We start from the raw sequence: 21,205 nt of genomic DNA, 5'->3' as shown, positions 1-21,205 counted from the left end.
TCAGCTCTTGTCCCCCTGGAAGACTTCAGCGGTAATTAGAAGCAAATTTGCGTAATTGATAGGTAGGTCTTGAGGGTGTCTCGCCCATATTACATAGCGATTACCTTTGTATAGTGGCTTGATGCACACCGTTTGTGCCCTCTGGGGCGGGTAACCACTGTAACTGGTAGTTGGCTGGCTCGCCTCGGCGTCTGGTCGGTTCCTCTTGATCTTGCTCTCTTTTCTCTTCCTTCCATCTTTCTTCTACGGTTGCCAATACTGCCCTTCGGTTCCCAGTCTAGCATTGCTTGTCGTATCCATTGGTACTCAATCGGCAACATCCGATTGGCATCGCCTCAGACACTCTGTAGCTATGGGCTTCATCGAAACTTGGACGCCTAAAAGTTCCCGAGAACGATAAAGAATCATGCGATCACTATCTGTGGCCGATGCTGCGGAGTTCACGGTCAATCCTTCCGCTCTTATGAATGGCTGAGGCCATTGTCAACAGCAGTCATGAAAGAGAAGCTTAGCTATTCGATGTGCTGCGCCAACTCACGCTAGGTTACACAATTGCCGCTCGTCTAGATAGAAAAACACGCGTCATTGCCCAGATAGGTGTACAAACCACATCAAAAGAAAAACAATGAGCAGCGGATCCATTGATTCATCATTTGCTTCATTAATCCAGCTTCTTCACACCAGCGACACCCGCTTGCCCCTTTGGCACCATTAGCCCTTGGTTGATGGCCCAACGTACTTACATACAATCTCCTCCTTCTCAGCAGAGCACTGCGACAAAACAGTGCTGGTTCTCGTATCGAATAGCGCAATCGGCTCGCCGCCCTCGGGAGCGACTGTGCCCGCCGATGCCTGCGCCGACGCGTTTCGAATATTGATCGTACCGTAGTCGGGAGACGCCATGATGTCGGTGTCGTTGCCTCCAGAGTTGTTGTAGTCCTCGACGATCCACTCAACACTCTTTTGACACAGCGATGCATCTGGCGGGACGTCGGTGCTGGTGAACGTGTGCGACACGGTCTGCCCAGTGCTGAGATTGTCCAGGACAGCGGAGCCATTGAAAGGCCCGTAGGCGTGGACGGTCATCCTGACATCGTCGCCCTCGTTGACTTTGAAGTTCTCAAACACCAGCGCGCTCAGGGGAACCCATTCAAACCAGCCGAACGCTGTTCCATTGCCGGTGAGTCTGACGCCCGTCTGTAGTAGGCCGCCTCCAGGGCATTCTGTGGAACCGTCGATCCCGACCCAGATGGAAGGCCCAAAGCTTTTGCCTGCCTTTGGTACTGTGAATGTGCCGGTCACCGAGGTGAAGCCACTGCCGCTCTGCTTGACACCGGACCAGACGCGGTCTAGAGTTTGGGGAGGATTTGCGTCAGTCGATTGTTTGGACAGAGTCGACGCTAGGGCAGCCGTTGCAAGAGTGAGGACTATGGGCTTCATGCTGAGATAGATGTCTTGCTGTTGGAAGATCAATAATTGAGCAGTTCAGTGATATACTTTGTGTTGCTGCCGAGAAACAAGAGATTCGCCTGTCTTGTAACAGCATGAAAACTTTCTCAGATACGAGAAAGTCAGCCAGGCTTACAACAATTGTCCGGCTATCGGCAGGGAAATAAGACGTCCTTATGCGGACTTCGCAGCCCTGCTGATTTGTCTTGTGCCCTGTCACAAACAAGGATCGGCGCTATCGGAATTTATCCAAAAAAGAAAGGAGATTCAGCTGTGCATAGTTGAGTTTGAAATGCTGTGGGATTTTTGAATAAGCCGTCTTGATTCTTCCGTCGACGTCTTTCCTGGGGGGCTCAGAGATATAGGCAGGATTTGAGATGTGACAGGGGAGACATATGGTGAACCTGAGCGTCCATTTGACGTAAAGAACGTATACCAAATCATCCCAGTAGACTGGCCATCAGATAGCTACATCTACACTCCGCTGAGCAGCGGGCTCCATAGGTAGTATTTCGCAAGATTGTCAATAACCCTCCTTGGCTTCGCGCCCGTCAAGACCGCCTTTTCCGCATACACGTTCTTCTTGGACCATCCCAGCTGCCCCAGGCCCAACGCAGCCCAGAGGTTGACTGTCTGTTCGGCCGCGTTCTCGCCCGCCAGCGGCTTGTCCCACTTCTCCTGAACGGCATCCCATTGTCCCTCTTCAAGGGCGGGAATGGGCGAGAATGCCTTTGTGGGCTCATCTGGCATTGCGATGTGGTCGTTGTTGTCGAGCGTTGAGATTTGGAACTTGACGACATCGTAGGGAACTGTCTTGTCGAGTGATAGCAGGGGAAGAGGTCTGGTAAGGTGGACTCCCATCATGAGGTTCACCGATTTGCCCTGTGTGCCGTTGAGCATGCTCTGGGGGTTCCTATTATAGGATGGATCATCTGAGCGGTTGTCTGTGATCGACGTCAGTGTACAAGCACTTAGGCTAGGCTTGGCAAGGAGGCATTCGACTTACACTGTCCCCAGAGGGCAAGAGGAACATCTTTGCAAATACTCTCGTTGATTGTCCAAACTGGCTCTGTGATGATTTCCATCAGGCCAATGTCCTTGTTCGCCTTGATCGATATGGTCAAAGCAGACGATATAGGCTGGTCAGTTTGCATCGGTTTCGCATAGATCGGGTTTCCAGTGCCCTGAACATCGTCTGTCTTCAGAAGCGTGCCATCTGGAGATCTGGTCTCGACTTTTGCGGACCCAATGGCGAACTTGCAGTTGACGGAAAACTCGAAAGTCGCCGCTCGGACGATCCACATATCACCGCTGGGTGTAGACTTTATGTTGTCCCTTGGAATGAGGCCTTCTTCAACAGCAAAGACGAACGCGTCTGACTTGTTGACGGCTTCCTCCCTGGCGTCTCCCAGGCCAAGGGCTGATTCGATCATCATGGATGCCATACCAGCATTCTTGGCTTGACACACAACCTCGATAAAGTCATCGAGGGGCAGTGGGGGAGGCTGGTCAATCTTTGACGCGCCAAAATCAATGTCGAAGCCAAATACCCAGAAGTCGACGTGCACACGGCCTTGGATAGGAGGTCCTTTGATGTATAGCCTTGCGGAGATTTCAATGTTGATATTGACCGTCACGAGCCAGAGATCAAGCGTAAACTTGACACCGACAGTGAGACCTCCCTCAGCAATAAAGTAGAAGGGCTTGAAGTTGATCAAGAAATCAACAAAGGCGTTGAAGTACGCGTAAAGAGGGTCCAACGACAGCGCCACGTCCAGACGGCCGCCGCCCATGCAGACCTTGGGGGTGATGGCAAAGTATGCTTTCCCGCTGATGCTGATTGCGCCGCCAAACTGCCATGATATGCCCAGGCGCGGCACTTCTGGATAGCCGGGCGGTTTGCTGAAGGAGGGATGGTAGCCGCCGATGGTGAAGACCCAGTCGCCGCGGAGAGACTCGTCTTTGCTATCGAACCAGCTGTACAGGGCGAAGCCGCCGGTCAAGTGGCAGTTGGGATCCAGGATATAGGAAGCAGGCGTGAGCTCTCCCTCAATCTTCAGGACGCCGGTTTCAAAATTCAAGGAGGCAACGATGCCAAGCTGGACGTGGGCAAACTTGACCTTGGAAGCACCTCCGGGAATGCTGGCGGTGGCGAGACCAAAGATTCCCAACTGGACGTATGGGTTCCATTGGATGACGATGACCGCTTCGACCGACAGGATTTCAAACGCCTTGACGGTCAATCCTGCGGCGACCCAGAACGATCCCTCTTCCGGGAAGAACCACGAGGTACCCAGCAACTGATTCATAATCTCGAATGGCCCATCATTGGGCCCCGGCTCTGTCGAATCACCCGTTATCAATGGGAATTGGAGAATGTTGTGAGCCGTGGGGAACTTCAAGTTGGAATTGTAGCCTGATACAGTTAGCCAGTGGTTGTGCGATTTGGAAGGCGATGCACTCACCAAAGCCTCCCGTTACTCCCTCGATGGAAACAAATTCAAGGGTAATCAGTGGTCCCTTTAGCACGCAGAACAAGAATATCGTCTCAAACTCCTTGGGCTTCTTGATCTTGCCGTAGTAGCCAGCGGCCTGGAAGAGCCAGGGAGTGTAGCCGACCTGAATAGCTCCGGCATAATACATCCTTTCATCGTCGTTGTGGTAAAGGAGGCCACCAGCGATGGTGATGGGAGGGCGATTGAAGCCGGCTGCGATGCCTTCAAGAGAAACAGAGGGCTTTGGAAGGTTGTGTAAGCTCAGTTCCTTTGAGCCTGCAAAGTTCAGGTTGAGGGCCAGCCCCATGACGCCGAACTCGACAGGACCAATGGTAACTGATGCGTCAAGACGAATGGAGACGATGGATTCTTTGCCGCTCGAACCAGTCGAATACTTGAGTCCGATGTTTTTGATCGAAAGCGGGCCCTTTCTGGTTTGATAGGGTGCCATGGCGGCGCCCTTGTCTTCAACTTCCCCGTCATCCTTTGCCAGGACCAACTCGTTACCAGCCGGTGGCTGAGTCTTGGTCTTTTCAAAAGCATAGTCGAGGATGACTTCGGACTGGCTGTCCCCCTTTTTCCGCAGGACCATGAAATGCATTCCCCTCGTCAGCACTATATCTCCATCACCAGGTGGCGACTTGGAGACCGTCTTGTAAGGCATTGGCTTCTTTTTCAGGTCAGCCAGGACCTTGTTGATGGATTCCAGCTGGATCTTGGTGATTCCGTCCTTTTCCGGCGGAGACTGACCCTGGCCTTGAACCCACAAGAACAGAATATCGTCAAACGGCTGCGGGATCTTGCCAATCATGGGGAGAGCAGCGTCGACAAGTTCGCCAACTGATGCGCTTAGGAATCGCTTGACGGGAGGTGCTTTGACGCCCTCGTTAACGATCTCGCGGAACTGGAGATATTGGAAGATGAGGCCGCTCAATCTTGCGGTGATGAGTACGACCATGACATATTTGTCAGAGGTGCCTATTTGGACCTTCTTCATGATCAGTTCAAGGTAGTCCTCCTTCTTCAGCCCAATCTCGATGTTGGTCAGGAACTCGGGAAGATTCAGATCTGCGTCGGCAATGCTATGGATAATCTCGCCAACCGTTGAGGTGATGTCCTTGTTTTGATCTGTGTTGACCTTGGCCTCAAAGTCCCAAACTTTGCTATCGTTCGTAAACTTGAGCGAGAGTTTGAAAGGGCCAAGGACCAGGATGCCATCAATGTCGAACGAAGATGCCGCCTTTTTCTGATATGTGTAGTTGATGTTCAGTTCCTGGACTCTGATCGTCTCTAGAATTGACATGGCTGTTCCGCTCAGGTCGGAATCAAAGAACTGGGCAAGCGTGGATGCGTACAGATCGTAGATCGACCCCGAGAGCACCCATCCGTTTTCAGTGCTGTAGACAACTTGCCCTATGAGCTGAGTCGGCCAACCGTACTTTGCTCCCTCCGGCTGCTGGATGAGGGCCTTGATCAGAAAGGCACCGGTGAATTTGCCCGCTGCTTCGGCAGTCACAAGAGCTTTCGATGGCACGGATGATTTTTTCCCTACCCATTCGTATGCCACAGAGAGACTAATTTCTCCGATGGTGAATATGGGCACTTTGTCGCCTTTTTTGGGCTTGGGCTTCATAGATCCCTTGAAATATATTCCAGTCTTGTCGGCTTCAAATTCTGCCATGGTGACCTGAGTTGGCAAGAAGCTCGGGGCGTCGTCAATGTCAGCGATTGCTGCCAAATCGAGAGTCGTTTGCCAGTTGGACACGTCAACGGAGACCGGAGACATTTGGTAGTAATTCTCCCACTCCGGAAGCAAGCTCCATTGAGCCAGGTCAGGCATGGCCGGTGGTGCTGTTATCTCAGTTAATAAAGCTCTTCTGAAGCAAGATAACAAAAGTTGGTGTGTAAAGTAAAGGAGGCCGTGCTCGAAGAGAACTTACCTGTCCAAATTTTCGCGCTGATAGAGCTTCCATCCCCTTTCTTGTAAGCATATGTGACAAGAAACAATGTCGGACCAGGGCCGCGGAGATCCAAGGCTAGTTCCATATCAATCCGAAATGTCGACAGTTTTGCCTTGCCTTTGTTGTCGTCCTTGGCCAATCCGACGGTGATGCGTCGAAAATGAAACTCTCCAAAGCTAAAAGAACCAGCAGACTGATTCTCAAGGGAGGTGAAATCAAACTGGCCAACGTCAATCTCCAGCGCTTTGCTGACCCATGCTAACAGCTTCGCCAGAGCTGAAGTGTCCTTCGTGTCCAAAGTCATGGTGAAGGTCGAGGCTGTTTCGTTGAACTCAAACAGTCCTTCCAGCTTGATGCCTTCCAAGTCAATGTTTGTATGGATCACCAAACTTCCCTTGGAGATGAGCTTCGACTGAGTTCCGTTTGTCGTCCACCAAGCGGTCCTGCGAGTGACAACCGTGGTCTCGCCAAGGGTGAGATGCAACGGCTCGAAAATAGAGTTGAACTCTTCCCGAGACTGTTCATCCATCTGCCACTCCAGGCGAAGACAAGTCCTGTAGTCGTTGCCAGGCACAAACCAAACGGCATTCCTCCGGTTTCTCAGCTCATCGTTGGTCGACGGCGGCTTCAGGGCTATGCTTCCCATCATGGCAATCAATGGATTCTTCTGTAGGCTGCCTAGGCCGGCAAAGCTCAGCATGTTGACGATATTGACAGATTCCAACGGTTGCTGAGTGGAAGGGTGAAGCCCGAATACCAAGCCGGAATTCAGTTTCAGCAGACCCTCAGGCGATATGTTTGCTGCAGATTCTGACCCAAACGTCGTCTCCAAAATGGATCTTTCAGTTGAGAACTTGAGCCATGTCGTGGACGACAGCCCTGGTCCTGCCCCAAGCGGCGCGAGGGAGACCTGCATGACGAAACCCCCGATCTTGCGTCCTCGGGCGTCAATCACGGCCAAATCTTTGGCGTTTAGGACATCTGCAAACCAAGCTCCCCATTCGTCAACCTTGCTGAACGGAGTTGTGCTGCCCGGCTGAGGGTCGTCTTCAGGCCTTTTCTCCAGGCAGATGACGCCGCAGTGGAGGTCAGAAACAAAGTAATCCAAAAGGCCGGGGTCCAACCTCTCATATTCGTTGACGCCCTGGGCTATGATGTTGGAATCTGCCAGCCTACGAGTAAAGACTGACCACATCCCATTGGGGTTCGTGTTTAAAGGCATGATGCCTTCTTCATGATGCACCCCGGCCGGCGATGGGGAGACTGGTGTATCGATTGCTTCATCCACTGTAGTAGCTGAAGATGAATCAACCAAGGCATATGCTTCAATTCCCCCGATGTCTTCTTTTGCCTCGCCATCGAGTGGAGAGTCCATCTCGTCGGGATTGGTTGTCTCCACGGTGAAGAAGGCATCTGATTGCACCCGTGAATGGCTGATGAGATCGAAGTCGATTACCCGATCATCATCGTCATCTTCTGCATTCCCCACCATATCGTCACTGACGTCGCTGATTTTTCTCTTCCTTGATGAAGAGCCTGGAGCTGACGGGGTGGTGGCAGCGACCGACGTCGAAGGAGTGGCCGTGACTGCTAGCCTAGTCAATTTCATGGCTTCCTTGATGACAATGGGAGCCGGGGTTTGAAGGGCGGACGATCTCATATCGACGTAACGAATCTCGCCATCCAGCTTGTCATCTTGGCTGCAGATGATGCGAACGAAGCAGAGCGCCTTGTAGGTTGAGCCCCTTCCATTATCCACGGAGTACGTGCCACATGAGGCCATGTGATATTCGGTCGTTGGAAACCCCAATTGGCCCCAGATCTGAGCAAACCGATTCGCTATATAGGCTCTTTGCAAATCGTCGGCTTCCTTGATCATGTCGACCCTCTCATTCGGCACCAGGGTCTTGCCGTGCTTTCCCAGGGCCTCGTTGAGGGCCTTGTATTGTTCGTCATGATAAACTACGTAGGCCTTGCCCGGGGCGGTATCGCCTTTGAAAGCCTCCAACGGTATCTTTTCCAATTTGTACCATCTGCCATCGTCAGGGTCCGGGATGGCTGGTGGAGGAGGCGGCGGGTTAGGCACCCAAGTGATTCTCGCAGGAAAAGTGAGCGCGACCAATCGGGGAACAGGTCCTGGAGGTAGTGAGTGCGCCCAGAGGAACCAGACGACGACAACAGCCCATGCTAGAGCATGTTAGCATCCGTTTATCTGTCAAAGGGGGGTTATCGTGCTTGTCACTACTCACTGGGGTGGTTATGAAAAGAGTAAGTGGGAGTTGGGACGAGAGTATTCTTTGGCTTAAAGTCGTTGAACGTTGCCAACGGTGTAGAGAAGTGGGATCCGTGATGGCTGAGCTTCATGTTTGTGATTTGTGTCACTCCAGCCGTCTTGATCCAGTTGAACATTGTTGATTCGTGTGTCTGGCCCATGTCCCCGGCGAAATAATGAGAGACATGAGGAGCAGGCGTCCCTTCCCACACAATCAGGGCTGCGATGGACGCTTGATTCGTTGGTGTTACGGAGCTGTCTTTCATGACCAAGATGCTGACCAGCTTGCTGATTTCCGAAGAGCTCGCAAAGTGGCGCTCGTTGGCAAACACGCAGAGCATGGCTGGTCGGCCGGCATCGAGTTTCTTCTCCTTGAGCAGATCCACGAGCTTCGTGCCGTCGGTACCAGGCATTACAGCCGCATCGTTTCTGAAGAAGTCGACCCCAAGCACCTCCTTGCTCGTCCCATCGGCGGCATGGAACTTTGCAAAGACAGCCCAATCCTTTGTGCCGGCATTGTCGTACTGGATGCTGACTGTACCATCGGCGTTGACCCTGAAACAGTCCTTCATCTTCTTGACCTCTTTACTTCCCACGGGCCGGGCATATCTGTTCGGGCAGTAGAAGTGACTAGCCGGACTGCCGTCGGTGTTCCACTTCAAGATTGTCCCCAGCTGAAATGCCTCATCTATGCTGTCCGCTCCCTTCTGAAGGACTTTGACGATTCCGTCGTAGTGGTCCTGGTCCCAATGGGTGATGACGATGGTGTCAAAAGCGAGCTTCTTGGTTCCCCGGACGTCGATACCATCTACAACGTAGTTCTCTTCGATCCATTCCATTGCAAGATAAATGGGTAATTTATCTTCTCTCTTGAGCTTTGCATCCTTGTGCCTCCAAGCTTGATCGACTCCGCCATCAATCAAGACAGCAGACAGAACCTTTGGGCTTTTGTCATCTGTATAGTCGACGAGGAGATGGATCGCAGAGTCTCCCTCGGCAATGGCGACGTGAAACGAGTCGACTCGATACTTTGTCATTGTGGCGATACTTTGTTTGACTTGACCATTACAGGAGCAGAGTTTGTTGACTGGGACGAGAGGCGCCTCTGAACGGAGGCGGTAGCCTTGAGCTCGTGATGCTCCGGTATGTATGTCTCGTTGTATCAGACAAGGCTGGATGACTTTCCAAATGTGTCAACGCGATTATGATAGCACAGCGTAATAGTTTACACAATACTAATCATTGACGGGCAGCAAACAAAGGATGTTGCCAATCGATGATTCGATAACTTATAACTTGATAAAATAATCTACTAGGTTCTCCTCCAATTCGCAATGTTTTCCATGCAATCCATCTAACTACAATACGGCAATCTTTTTACCACCGGCTGCTGCCTACATTGCCGCAATCTCTATGCCGTTGGCAAAGCGTAATGCCTCCCCAAGTAACTCTATGATAAACGCCTCTACGTGCTTTGGGCAGTAAACTCTACGTCAACTCATCAACTCCGCCACCCACTCAGCTAAACCCTGTTGTTTGTCTCGTCACCCTCAGTCAGTTCTACTCTTGTGTCATCATCTCTCTCCCCGCATCGCAACCCTCTATTCAGATTTCAGCTCACTTCCACTTCGCTATCCTGTTGCCAGGCAGCCACAGTTGCTGCAAGGATTTAAGCGAGCCTCCAATATCAATGTGATTCCTGCAATGCAAACGTCCAATAGTGTCTCAATACGCATACATACACATATCACGGCTCAATCGCTCGAAAGGCAAGCCATCTCCTTCCTCCTCCTACCACGGCACCTATGCGCGTATGCAGAATATAGTCAGATCCAGCCTAGCAGCCATGATCTTCTTGGAGGGGTCTCACCAAAATCCGGGGTCTCATAGGATCTGACGTCTTGTTTCTCATCCTTGACCCCGCGGCTCCCACACGGGGTTGCATTCTGATGGATCCCTTCAGCCGTCCACTTGCCGCCCTTGCATGAGCCGAATCAGTCCCACTAACTCAAAAGGGGGCCCCTGTCTCCCATCCAGGGCAGTTGATGTGTCAACAGACGCACCTGAAAGTAAACCCCGATGGTTGCAGTCATACAAGATGCTTGTCTACGGCTGAAATCAAGTCTGCCGAGAATATATGACGAGCCTATACAATCTAGAAACGCCACCGCGGGACACAAGTACGAGATATGACAGAACATGTCTTTGTTACCTACGGCTATCACAACCAGAACTAGACGTATGTTCCCAATTCCTACCTGCCATAGCCCTCCTCCCCGCAGCATGTCAGCCCCTAGCGAGCCTGAGCCTTGTCACCATCAACATCTGGCGCCGTGATAGGATGAACCATCTGCAGGAATCCTTCGAGAGCCGTCAAAGGCCCAGGAGCAAACTGAGGGACGGGATCAATCTTCCCGAGGCGCAGAGCCATGTAGACCTCGTCCGTAGCCTCCTCATCCTCATCACTTCCTTGTTGTCTGGTGGCCTCGGGGTCTAGGTAGGGTTGCAGCCAGCTCCAGTCCGCCACAGCAAGGGAGGGCAGCTTGACCTCAATCTTCTGCTCCTTCAGCTGCTCCAAATCATAGTTGGGAAGAAGGACGCGTTCTGGATTGTACACCGGCACGTCCTTTTCCACCATCAGCGGCCCAAAGTGGAAAAACGCCGTCATATTCTTCAGAGCTGACTCCCACGTCCAGGTCGATAGCGCCAGAGGCTCGACGGGCAGGATGCTGGAGTAGGCATTCACGGGCGTGAACGGATCCATGAGGAGGCCGACGACTGTCAGCTTCTTGTTGTGGTCGATGGTGAACTTTTCCTGCGGGGTGTATTTGCTCTCTTCTTCATCTTCCTCCTCCACCTCCTCCAAGTCCCTTTCCTGAGGCCCTTTCTTGGTGTTGTAATCGTTGGGATTGAGCCAAAACGGCTTCAGCCGGAGGAATGTTTCTGTGTCAATGGGCTTGATCCGATCCGACTTGTCGTGAGGACTGGCAGGCTTGAACGAAGTAAACAGCTGATCCAGCTTCAGCTCGTCCTCGGGAAGTGGCTTGTCTCGAGCCCGAAAGTACGCCACCAGCCCGTCATGGGGCCGAGCGGCATCTCCCAGCTTGATGGAGAACTCGTACTGCTTTGTGTCGGGATGCGGGTCTGGCAGGAGGGTGTATGGGGGCCGCTTCGACGGCTGGTCTCCGACGGTTGACTGGTTGGCACGGGCATCTGCAGACAGCTCGAGCGAGATGCCTGCATTCACGAGAGCCAGCGGCCGCCCAATCAACGAGTTGACGCATTGTGCATAAGCGCCCGGGACGGTGCTAGCATTCCGTGTGGCTTGCGTGGCCATGTCCATGAAGCCGTTGAGATAGTCTCGCCCGCCCTCGCCCGAAAACTGCTCGATCAAGTGGTCCAGCTGTCGAATCTCCTGAGGGTCCACGGGGGGCTTGAAGGGAAGCCACTTGTCCGTGGCCTGCGTGCCCTTGTTGGGGTTGTTGGGAGCAGCCAGCCGGACTTCGCGGTAAAAGGTGCCGTCGTGGAGGAAGAACTGGATGCCAAAGTCGACGTAGTTGACCAGCACCCACCCCCAGATGGGGTTCTCCCACTCTGTGATTGGTCTCCAATGGTACTCGCCGTCGTGCTGGTCCAGCTTGACAAAGTCCATGTTCAGCCGGGCTGGCTGGTTGATGCTGGGTGGAACCTGCACAAACTGACAGTCACCCCTGTTCTTCGGCTGCTCCACGACATTGGGAAAGCCGTTCCTCTCGTAGACCTGCGGCTCGTAGTACTCGCTGATACAAGGGTAGATGGGGGGCGGACCCTCATGCCGTCGTTTTGGATCAATGGCAGCGGCCGCCTGTCCAAACTTGTCGATGATGTTGAGCTTGGTCAGCTTGAACTGGCCGTGGACGGCGGGCTTGAAGACGGAATGCGGCGTGGTGCCCACTCTCACAAGCGAGCAGTAGGGGGTGAGGTCTGTCTCAACACCCATCCGTTCCAGCTCAACCGCCCCCAGTCCGATGACGACAGAGTCTTCGTACGCATCCTTCATTGGAACCGGCTTCTGTCCGGGATACCGCACGTTGGGCTTCAAGTGGCTGCCCTCCGACAGGGTCAGGAGGTGGTTGGCGAATCCGTCCAGGGGAGCAGAGACGAATGGGAGTTTCCTGAGGTCCTTCAGAACTTGGTCACGCTTGTCCTTTGGCAAGATCGGGGACAGCTGGTCTTCGGGAACGGTGGTGAAGAGCCGCTCAACCTGGCCCACCAACGAAAAAACGGGCTGGGGAAGCAGCAGGATGCGGCCCGATATCGTCCTTCGATCATCGTTCTTGGACTCCCACAGGGGCTTGTCGTCCTGCTTCACAGTGTAGCGGAACTTTTTGTCTTGCGTCGATCTGGTGGCCCGCTCCTCCATATCCCACTTGCCATAGTCAATGTGATAGTACTCAGCCTCCCACTCCATGAAGAGCGGGAACCACGGCTGCGTATTCTTCCAAAGGTCACGCCCGTCATCATCATGGTAAAGCGGCGGAAAGACATTCTTGTCCGTCTCCTCCTTTTCGTCTTCTTTCCCTTTCTCTTTCGTCTCGTCCTTGACCAGAAACTTGCTCTTAGCTGCGCATGCACATGCGCACGACTTGCATTGACACTTGACGACTCCACTTGACTCCTCGACCGGACGCTCCATCTCATAGTGCAGGAACTCGCCAATCAAGGATCTGGCCATCTCTTGTAGAGCCTCCGGGACACACTGCAGCCCATAATCGGTCTCCTCGTCCGGTGGTGGCGGCGTGCGCTTCTCAATCTGCGAGTGCAGCCGCACCAGTAGCTTTTCAAGGTAGTCAGTAGGCCAGCCAGCCTCCACTCCTCCCACAAAGATGGTAGGGTCTCTTTGTTGACTAAAAACTGGAGCAACAGCCTCTTTGAGCTCCAGCTTGAGCTTCTTCTGGATTTCGTCTTTGGCAGCGCCAATGGCGTTCGTCTGGCTGTTGAGGGAGGCAACCAACCGTTGCCAATCCCAATCGAGGTCCTGGACCTCCTGTTTGTATTGTCTCATGGCAGCGCTGTGATTCCGTTCAGTATCTGTCACATACCGCCACCAAAGAGCAAAGTGCTTCCATTGGACGCGGGAAAGCTGTCGAGCCGAGGCATCATACAAGGCTTGGCTCTCATTCAGCTTCTTCAGGAGAGCAGCTGCTTCGTCAGAGGGTGGCGCGGCAGGATTCTTTGGATCGATTTGGAACACATATCGAGAACCCCCTGCAAACTTGGCAAAGTTGTAGTTCTGAACCTCGTCAGCCCCCGCCCGACGATTTTCTATGCTCTCGCTCTGGGCCTGAAGCAGGGCACTCAGATTATTGAGCAGCTCCTCGATGGGCCCGTTCTGGTGAGCAGCCACGTATGAGAGGAGCGAGTCCAGTGGCGTCGTCCCAACTGAGATGGGCGTCTGCGTGTGTAGCTGATCAGCAACCTCATCGGCGATGACGCGGGGCCTGTTGTTCTCGTCCCATTTCAGGTTCCAGCGGACTCCGTACATGGCGCCATGACAGAGAATCCGGCCACTGTCAGTCGATTTCAGCCATTCAGCTACATCGTCTGGAACAGGGCCATCGGACTTGTTGAGAGCCATAGAGAGTGCTTGCAGACGATCACCCCTGGTGGTTGCTGAGTGGTCACTGAGGTGCATGAGATCATCCTCGGGGTTGACATGCCATCCAAGCACGTAGTAGTCGGCCACGGCGCGAGTGGCGTACTTTGATGGTGCATACTCGAAGCTGTCTAGCATCGAAAAGACGTTGCTATTATGGGGCATGTAGTCGGGGAACAATTGGTTGCTCGAGTTCAGAACTCCCAGGGAGATGCGCTTCTTGGCTTGGCTTATGCTCCCGTTCCACTCCTTTGCCTTGATTCGGCCACCAATGAAGACTTCAGCTTGCTCGTTGATGGTCGGCTCCTCAGTCGATCCCGTCTGCAGATACGGTGATACATCCACCTGCAAGTCGTACTTGGTGCCGTCTGTGTCGTCCATCTCGTCGATGGATCTCATCCAATCGCTCTCAACCACCCAGGCAGTGACCGGGTCCAAACTGGCTTCAGCTTCCGGCGGCTCGACGTTACCAACAATTTTGCGGATGACAAGCCAGCGGTTCGGAGTTTCGGGAAACAGAGGCGTTGCCAGATCCTCCTTGTCCGTGGCGACATTCGATGTAAACAGGCCACGCTGGGCGCGACTTTGGTTCGACTCCTGTCCCGTAGCCGCCGCACCCGTCCGGTAGGGCCGGGGGATCATCCAATGCAGATAGACACCCAGCCTCTCTTGGCGAGTCTTTCCAGTTGCGAGGTCGGTGATTCGCGAGTTGCGGGCAGCTGGGGCGGCGGCATGGAGCTCAATGGGATGCAGCACATCGTTTTGGAGCATGAAGTTCTTGATCTGCAGGTAGCTGTAGTTGGGCTGCGTCAAGGGCGAGATTTTGGCCTGGTTTGTCTCGGTACCATTGCATGTGTCCGGATTAAAGATGAACGCGTCAAGCTTGACGGGAATCGCCAGCGGAGAAGATGCCATGGCGATGAGTTGTAGACTGGAATCAGTGGAGTTTCTTGTTTCACATTGGCTTCTGTCCAATGTCTGGTTTGATGAAGTTGATGAATACAGAAAAAACAGGCAGCTTATATATGCCAACGACCGTCTTCGAGGACATCTTGGAGAACGAGATAGTGTACATGACGTTGGACGCTGGAGAGGTAGAACGATAGCCTCGCTTTCTGCCAAATTGCGGCAACCCCCTGTCCAAGATGGTCGACTCACAGCTTTGTATGACACACCCCTTCCTGGCCACGCAGCTCCGAAACACGCCCGTCCCTCATCGGCATTTGCATCTGCAATCTGCATGGAGGATTCGACCTAGCTGAGCCGGTGGGTTACATCGGGCGTCCCCTCATTCAGCAGCCTCTGAACAATAACCCTTGCCGATGCGGATGCATTTACGCCAGCCACATGGGAAAGCCCTACACTGGATTGAGACGGCTGCATCTGATCCTACGAAGCACCGCCTCGTGCAGCATCCGTTTGGCAGTTGACAGCTGGCTGGGCTGGCTGGTTATGTCACTGGAGGGATGCAATTGGGCGGGCTACAGGGATCTGACTGAGCCTCTGCCGAACCAGAGCTGTTCAGCCCTTTGCTCCAGTCGGAATAGCTGACCACTCACTGCACTCGATATACCGCATCTGCGTGCTGTACTGTACGATATACGTAATGCCTCTCCATGGCTCGGACCGTACACGTACAAATCCCAGGGTAGGTACAGCAGTTTGACCGTGACAAACTGAAAGGTCGTCCAATCTGGCCCTTACCGGTACCAGAGCGGCGGGACCTGCACTAAACCTGAAAATTGCTAGTTGCATTCCAGTACTTGCTGCGGTACCTGTCAAAGGCACTGACATACCGCTGGCTCATTGTCAATCTGTGTACATCGCTGCCGGCACTAGAGCCGCGCGCTAGCTCAGTGCTAGCTTTACTAGGACTAAAGCATGGGTAAAATCGGATCAGCCGCATTTAGCGCAGTGCCCATCTTTTCGACTTGGAGGTACAACTAAGGTACTGATGCAGGAGAAGTGACCAGCCAAAGTAAACAATAACGTCTCAATTCATCTGCGCTGGCTACAGACCGAATACGAACTAATCAAACAAGAGCGAGTGACTGTATCCGACGAGCCATAATAGGCCAGCTTCTCATGTCCGCAGGGTCTACACAGAGCTCTATGTAGAGCGCCTCCAGCCGGCTGTACTTCACTCAGCCGGCTCGGCATGGAAGCCAGCGGCGTGGCTGACGCCCAGCTTGTCATCGTCTGGAAGATCGTTGACGTCGTGAACAATGTCGCCATTGTTCCAGAAGTAGATGTGAAGATTCTTCTCGTGGTTGACCAGGGCAATGGCTGAGTCGTCGTCCATGGCATCCTCTGCTGCAACCTCCTCAGGCGACCACTTGCCGTTGTGAAGCCAGGTCCTAGCGATGTTGCCGTCTTGGTTGCGGTAGTACAAGAAGAGGATGGATTCGTCGGGGCTCAAAGCGACAGCCAAGTGAGTTCCCTGTTCCGCCATTCCCGTGGTAGGGATCTTGAAAGCTAAATGGATAATTCTGTCAGCCGGTGGAGCTATTGGACCGGGATGATGAGTTGCCAGATACTTACTCTCGCCAGCCAAGATGTTGTGGTAGTACAGATACTGTCCAGCCTTGTTCTGGAAAAACACCCAAGGCTTGCCCTTGACGACGATGCTGGCCAGCTTGGAGTAGGCGGCGACGGTAACGTCCACAGCCTTGCTGGTAGGAGATCCCGACTTGTTGAGGGTGTAGTTGACCAATTGAACGACGCCACCAATCTCCCTAGACCAACTGGTTAGCTTTCTATCGTTCCAAAAATGAGGCAATTGGAAAAGAACTTATTCACTTCAGAAAGGACACGTAACCAGTGTTGGTCACGCTTCCGCAAGCAGAGATGGCGGAGTAGTCCCCAGGCTGGACATTGGCTACGCTCGCTTTGTCGATGGGATTGACAACCGGGCTCAGCTGAGAAATGACTGCAATCTCAGGGTCTGTGGACTTGATGACCTTGGGAATCTTGGAAATGCCGAAAACTCGAACCTAGTCGTTGCGAGACACGTCAGATCATGACCAGATATTTGGACCACAGTCTCAGGGATGAACCAGCAACGCCAAACTTACCAGGCCAAGAAAACTGGTCACGGCAAGATCTGATGGAGGAGGCTTGACGCGAGTTCCAATGGTGTTTCTGTTCACAAAGGGCTGGTCTCGGCCACCAGAAACGGAAGAATGGCGCACGGCCAGTGAGTAAGTATCCTCGACCTTGGGGGGTTTCTGTCAGCTTCAGACCAGACTTCCACAATGGCTGATGGTCTATCACCTTCTCATAGTAGAAGAGCAGAGCTTCCGAAGTATCAATGGGGTTGATGATTGCAGCGAGCGCCATTGTGTAATGCTTGTCGGGGTGAGTACTTGGTGTGATGAAACTGTTGTGACTTGAGTGAGTTGAGTTGTTGAGCGAAAAGAGCGGCAAACTGCTCGACTTTTGTATAACGGGGATTGAAGACGCAATCAACAAGAAAGAAGCCTTTTCTTTCTGGGTGATGTAAGAGGCGTGTCTGTTGGAAGCTGAAATTGAGGCTTTGCACGATAGTTGCGAGCTGAGAGTGTGATTGTTGTAAGCTGAAGCGTGTGGAGGGGGTGGGTGTGTTGATTGAGCATCATTCTGCAATGCGACCCTCATCAACATACGCTCAATAATAACCGAAGGATCATGCATGCATTAGAAACATCGACTTATGAAATGTGACAGAAAATTATCACCCGAAAGAGACGACAGCGATGGCATGCTGCATGTGCCATGGCGCGACGTGCGGAGAGAATACGTCGGCCGGAGATGGAGCTTCTAGGTACTATCAGGCTCGCCCCAGATATTGTTCTTCTCTCTTGTCTTTCAAGACTTCGCTCTATCAAGTCCAACTATTACTTTCCTGCTTCGAATATCTTCAAAGTCAAACCAAACCTCATTAAAATTCTCATTAACAATGGCGGGCCGCAGAAGGAGAGAGACTCGCGCACGATACATTGTATTTCGTCATGCTGCTCGTGTCCAGCGCTTCCTCGCCAAACTTGAAGACGACCGTCGCCTTAAGCCAGGGTATCAACAACTTCACTCGTTTGTCGTTCCTGGCTTGCAAGGAGGCAAACACACGGTTGACGTCACGCAAGACATTACGGCGAAGTCGGCTTCCAAGGAGCTGACCGCGACGCAAGAGTTCTACGTCGACACACCCGAGTTTGCCATCCCAGAGGGCGAGATCCATTCTGTGTATCCACCCCCTGGGCACGAAGAGCGATCTGAGGCTTTGCCGCATGTTGTCTTCAACACGCCCGAGTTTCCGTGGGAATGGCGAGCAAGCTACATCGAAGATGTCCCGGATTACAAGCAGAATCGGAATCGCGTTCCTTGGCTCGCTGTGCTTGTTTTCACCAAGGATGAGCTTCAGCTGTCGCCAGAAGACCTCCAGGGAGAAAAGAGCATCTTCCGCAATACAGAGAAGCTCGCAGGCGGCGCGAAGCAAACCTCCACGCTGGCGGTCAACATGCTCGTCAGCGATGTTCCGAAGCTCGCAGACACAGCATCCCCTGTGAAGCCTTCGCCAGCAGAGCCCGATGCCACGACAGATATCATCTTGGTCAAGAATGAGCTGTTTTCCACCCTATTCGCCAAGTACGACGACAAAGGCCACGAAGACACAAGCGCCATTCAAGCGGATGTGCGCCCGTACAGATTCCTGGCGCACAAGAGGGACATCAATACGCAAGGCATGGCTATAGCGGCTCTCACAGCAACAGAAGAAGATCAATCTTCTTACGGCGTCGTCTTTTCCCACAGGACGGGACCAGTCACTATTACCAAGCCGACGCAGATTATTGCCCATCTTGTTTCCATCCGCGGCGTCGAGGTGATGCCATGGCCGGTGGCCAAGGAGAAGAGATTCGTGGCAATGTCCAGCTTGCACAGCTGGAGCTATACTTGCCTCCCTCCTGACACCCCCAGCATCAAGGACCTCTTTGAGGCATTGGGACGATCCAGCGCAATGTTGCGTTCCAATGTCAATCTAGACCAGCTGAATCCTCCTACTGAGGCTCCCAAAGCAGTGCAAGACCGAGTGTTGCAACGCCTGCACGACGGTTACGCTTTGGCTCGTTATCGTATTCAGACGGGAGAGCAGACAGGATGCTTCATCAGAGGGCCTTTCATCCCCGTCAAGATCCCCTCTGACATCACTCGCCCATGGCACTCCCTCTCGACTTCGGGCTCAGACCTACAGATCCTCGACCAGCAGCTTGGTCTGATGGATATCACGTATTCGGCAGCTTGGCAGATCGGTCGGACGCTGGCCATTTCAGACGCCGACCTCGTGTCGAGACTCGGTCAAGTCCGCAAGCAGATATACGACCGAGGCATGCATTACGCTCAGCTGGCCGCTTTGAAAGCCCACGGGACTCGTTCCAAGAGCGAACTCATCGCACAGCTACCCGCCATGGTCGAGGCTCTGCAGATTCTGCACAAGACGGCGCAGCTTTCCACCTCGGACGTCCAGGCTCGCTCTCGGCGATGGCTTCGCCACTCGATAGAGCCTGTTGATCTCTCGTACAGTGGCCGTGAGGCACATGCCATGAGCTTGGCAGCAAACGATGAGGATACGCTTCCACAATTCCTGCTGAAGGCTGCTAAAGAAATTGCCAGCGCGATTGACCCAGAGAATCCGGACAAGCCATCCGACGTGCCTTACAACGAGTTCAACACTCCCTACTCACCTGACTGGATGGCTCTGCTAAAGTTCATTCTCGACAAGCAAGTGCTGGAAAACATCCCCTTCCACTATCTAATCCCGGATATCAGCGCCCTTCCTTTGGAGAGCATGCGCTTCTTTCGGATTGATTGGCGCTGGATGGACGCTCTGATTGATGGAGCGCTGAGCTTGTCGAATTATATCGATCAAGATAACGACAAGGTCCGCGATGCTGTCTTTGGCGCCCTCAAGTGGTATCACGAAACGGGCGTTGCAGAGCACGGCGACGAAGTACCTCCCGTGCCTGTCTATGGCTGCCTCATTCGCTCGAATCTCATTGTCAAGTTTCCCGACATGAAGGTGGAGGTTCTACCTCAGCAATTGCCCGACAAGCCTCCCGTCCTGATGAGACACAAGGTTGTGACTCCAGATACCATGCTGTGCCTCTTCTCAAAGGAACCGTCGGAGCCGGACTTTACTGGGCTCTCCCTCACTCAGCCTCCTCACCAGCAGACCTTTGTGGCCGGTAGCAACCTTAAGAAAGACGTCATTGAGATGAGATACAAGAAGGCATACACAGCAGACGAGGGTTCAGACGATGTCACTGTGCCTATCGCAATAAAGACCTGGTCGCCAGATGATCCCAAGACAAAAGAGGCTGTTTATCTCTGGGATGCCACGCCAACGTCTTCCCCCACGATAGAAGCACGCAGACTGTTGATGGAAAGCCTAGCGAGCGACTACCTGAAGACCGTGCAGGATAATATGGACAAGAAGTACTTCGACGACGATGCTGCGACATCTGCCCTCATGGCAGCGCAGATGGGTTCCGTCGCTTGGCGGCTCAAGCTCAAGCTCTCGCAAACACATGCCAGGGAAGAGCTCGACATAGACCCAGAAGTCTCGCCAAGTGATGCGCCTCTACCTGAATGGGCTCGTCGTCGTCGTCGTCGTCGCCCGCTTCCCTCGCACGCGATCCAAAGTCCCTCTCAGTTCTACGCCACGAGGCCCGTGTTTAACTATCAGGTTTCGTCCACTGAGACGCCGTCGTCAAACACCATCGTCGCGACAGACATTGAGCAAGACCTGATTTTCCGTATCAATCTCGAGCCCTACACCGCCGGCGACTACAGACTAGAGGAACTCAAGATCAAAGTTCCATTTGGCACACCACAGCAGTTTCCACGCGTCCTCATGGCAACATACAAAGGCAGCGGAGCAGAAATGACGTCAAACATCAGGTTCAACGTCATGATTGATCTTGAAACCACGGATGAAAAGTTGACGGGAATGACCCTCCGCATGGTTCCCCGGAGCAGACGCGGTTACGTGCCCGTGTCGAGCTGCAGCGAGATCAGCTTCATCCTCAGCGGCGTCGTGGTCAGCCAAGTGACGCAAGACACGTGGGTTGACTTGGATATTAAGGAGCATTACCACAATCAAGGTGAGTGGAAGCCAAAGAACAAGCCTGATAGTATCAAGTTGGTCCCTCCTCCGGCCACGGCGAAGGCGATGAACTTGAAGAGGATTTTCTCAGCGGGGTCGTCCTAGATGCGTTTTGTAGGCGGTAGTGTGGATGAGCATTTGTAGTGCTTTTTGTAATGACGATGAGACGATGAGAATCATCTCAAGAGAGATGTTTATCTGTATCCTTCGTTGTGGCCATTGACAGCAAAACCCCCTATTCTTGGCACAAAGAGG

General features: G+C 53.1%; 5 protein-coding genes across 5 annotated transcripts; 1 reads left to right on the top strand and 4 right to left on the bottom strand.

Moving 5' to 3' along the window:
- Window positions 1-711: 711 nt before the first annotated feature.
- On the bottom strand, window positions 712-1,440 carry CCMA1212_001852 (uncharacterized protein; the record flags this gene model as incomplete). Its single annotated transcript, XM_073699263.1, has 1 exon — window positions 712-1,440. The coding sequence occupies one exon, from the start codon at window positions 1,438-1,440 to the stop codon at window positions 712-714; it is 729 nt and encodes a 242-aa protein (XP_073562232.1).
- A 483-nt stretch (window positions 1,441-1,923) lies between these two features.
- Window positions 1,924-9,214, bottom strand: CCMA1212_001851 (uncharacterized protein; the record flags this gene model as incomplete). Its single annotated transcript, XM_073699262.1, has 5 exons — window positions 1,924-2,393; window positions 2,456-3,865; window positions 3,915-5,795; window positions 5,885-8,092; window positions 8,155-9,214. The coding sequence occupies 5 exons, from the start codon at window positions 9,212-9,214 to the stop codon at window positions 1,924-1,926; spliced, it is 7,029 nt and encodes a 2,342-aa protein (XP_073562231.1).
- Window positions 9,215-10,470: 1,256 nt separating this feature from the next.
- On the bottom strand, window positions 10,471-14,727 carry CCMA1212_001850 (uncharacterized protein; the record flags this gene model as incomplete). Its single annotated transcript, XM_073699261.1, has 1 exon — window positions 10,471-14,727. The coding sequence occupies one exon, from the start codon at window positions 14,725-14,727 to the stop codon at window positions 10,471-10,473; it is 4,257 nt and encodes a 1,418-aa protein (XP_073562230.1).
- Window positions 14,728-15,952: 1,225 nt separating this feature from the next.
- Window positions 15,953-17,151, bottom strand: CCMA1212_001849 (uncharacterized protein; the record flags this gene model as incomplete). The annotated part of the gene is made up of 5 exons (XM_073699260.1): window positions 15,953-16,287; window positions 16,354-16,547; window positions 16,612-16,805; window positions 16,887-17,027; window positions 17,086-17,151. The coding sequence occupies 5 exons, from the start codon at window positions 17,149-17,151 to the stop codon at window positions 15,953-15,955; spliced, it is 930 nt and encodes a 309-aa protein (XP_073562707.1).
- Window positions 17,152-17,749: 598 nt separating this feature from the next.
- CCMA1212_001848 (uncharacterized protein) lies at window positions 17,750-21,055 on the top strand (the record flags this gene model as incomplete). Its single annotated transcript, XM_073699259.1, has 1 exon — window positions 17,750-21,055. One exon carries the CDS (start codon window positions 17,750-17,752, stop codon window positions 21,053-21,055), a length of 3,306 nt encoding a protein of 1,101 aa, XP_073562708.1.
- Window positions 21,056-21,205: the final 150 nt, after the last annotated feature.

This window comes from Trichoderma ghanense (genome assembly GCF_004382785.1).
Source record: "Trichoderma ghanense strain CCMA-1212 chromosome Unknown scaffold_1, whole genome shotgun sequence".
NCBI classification, from domain to species: domain Eukaryota; kingdom Fungi; phylum Ascomycota; class Sordariomycetes; order Hypocreales; family Hypocreaceae; genus Trichoderma; species Trichoderma ghanense.
This window is presented reverse-complemented; position numbering and strand designations above follow the sequence as displayed.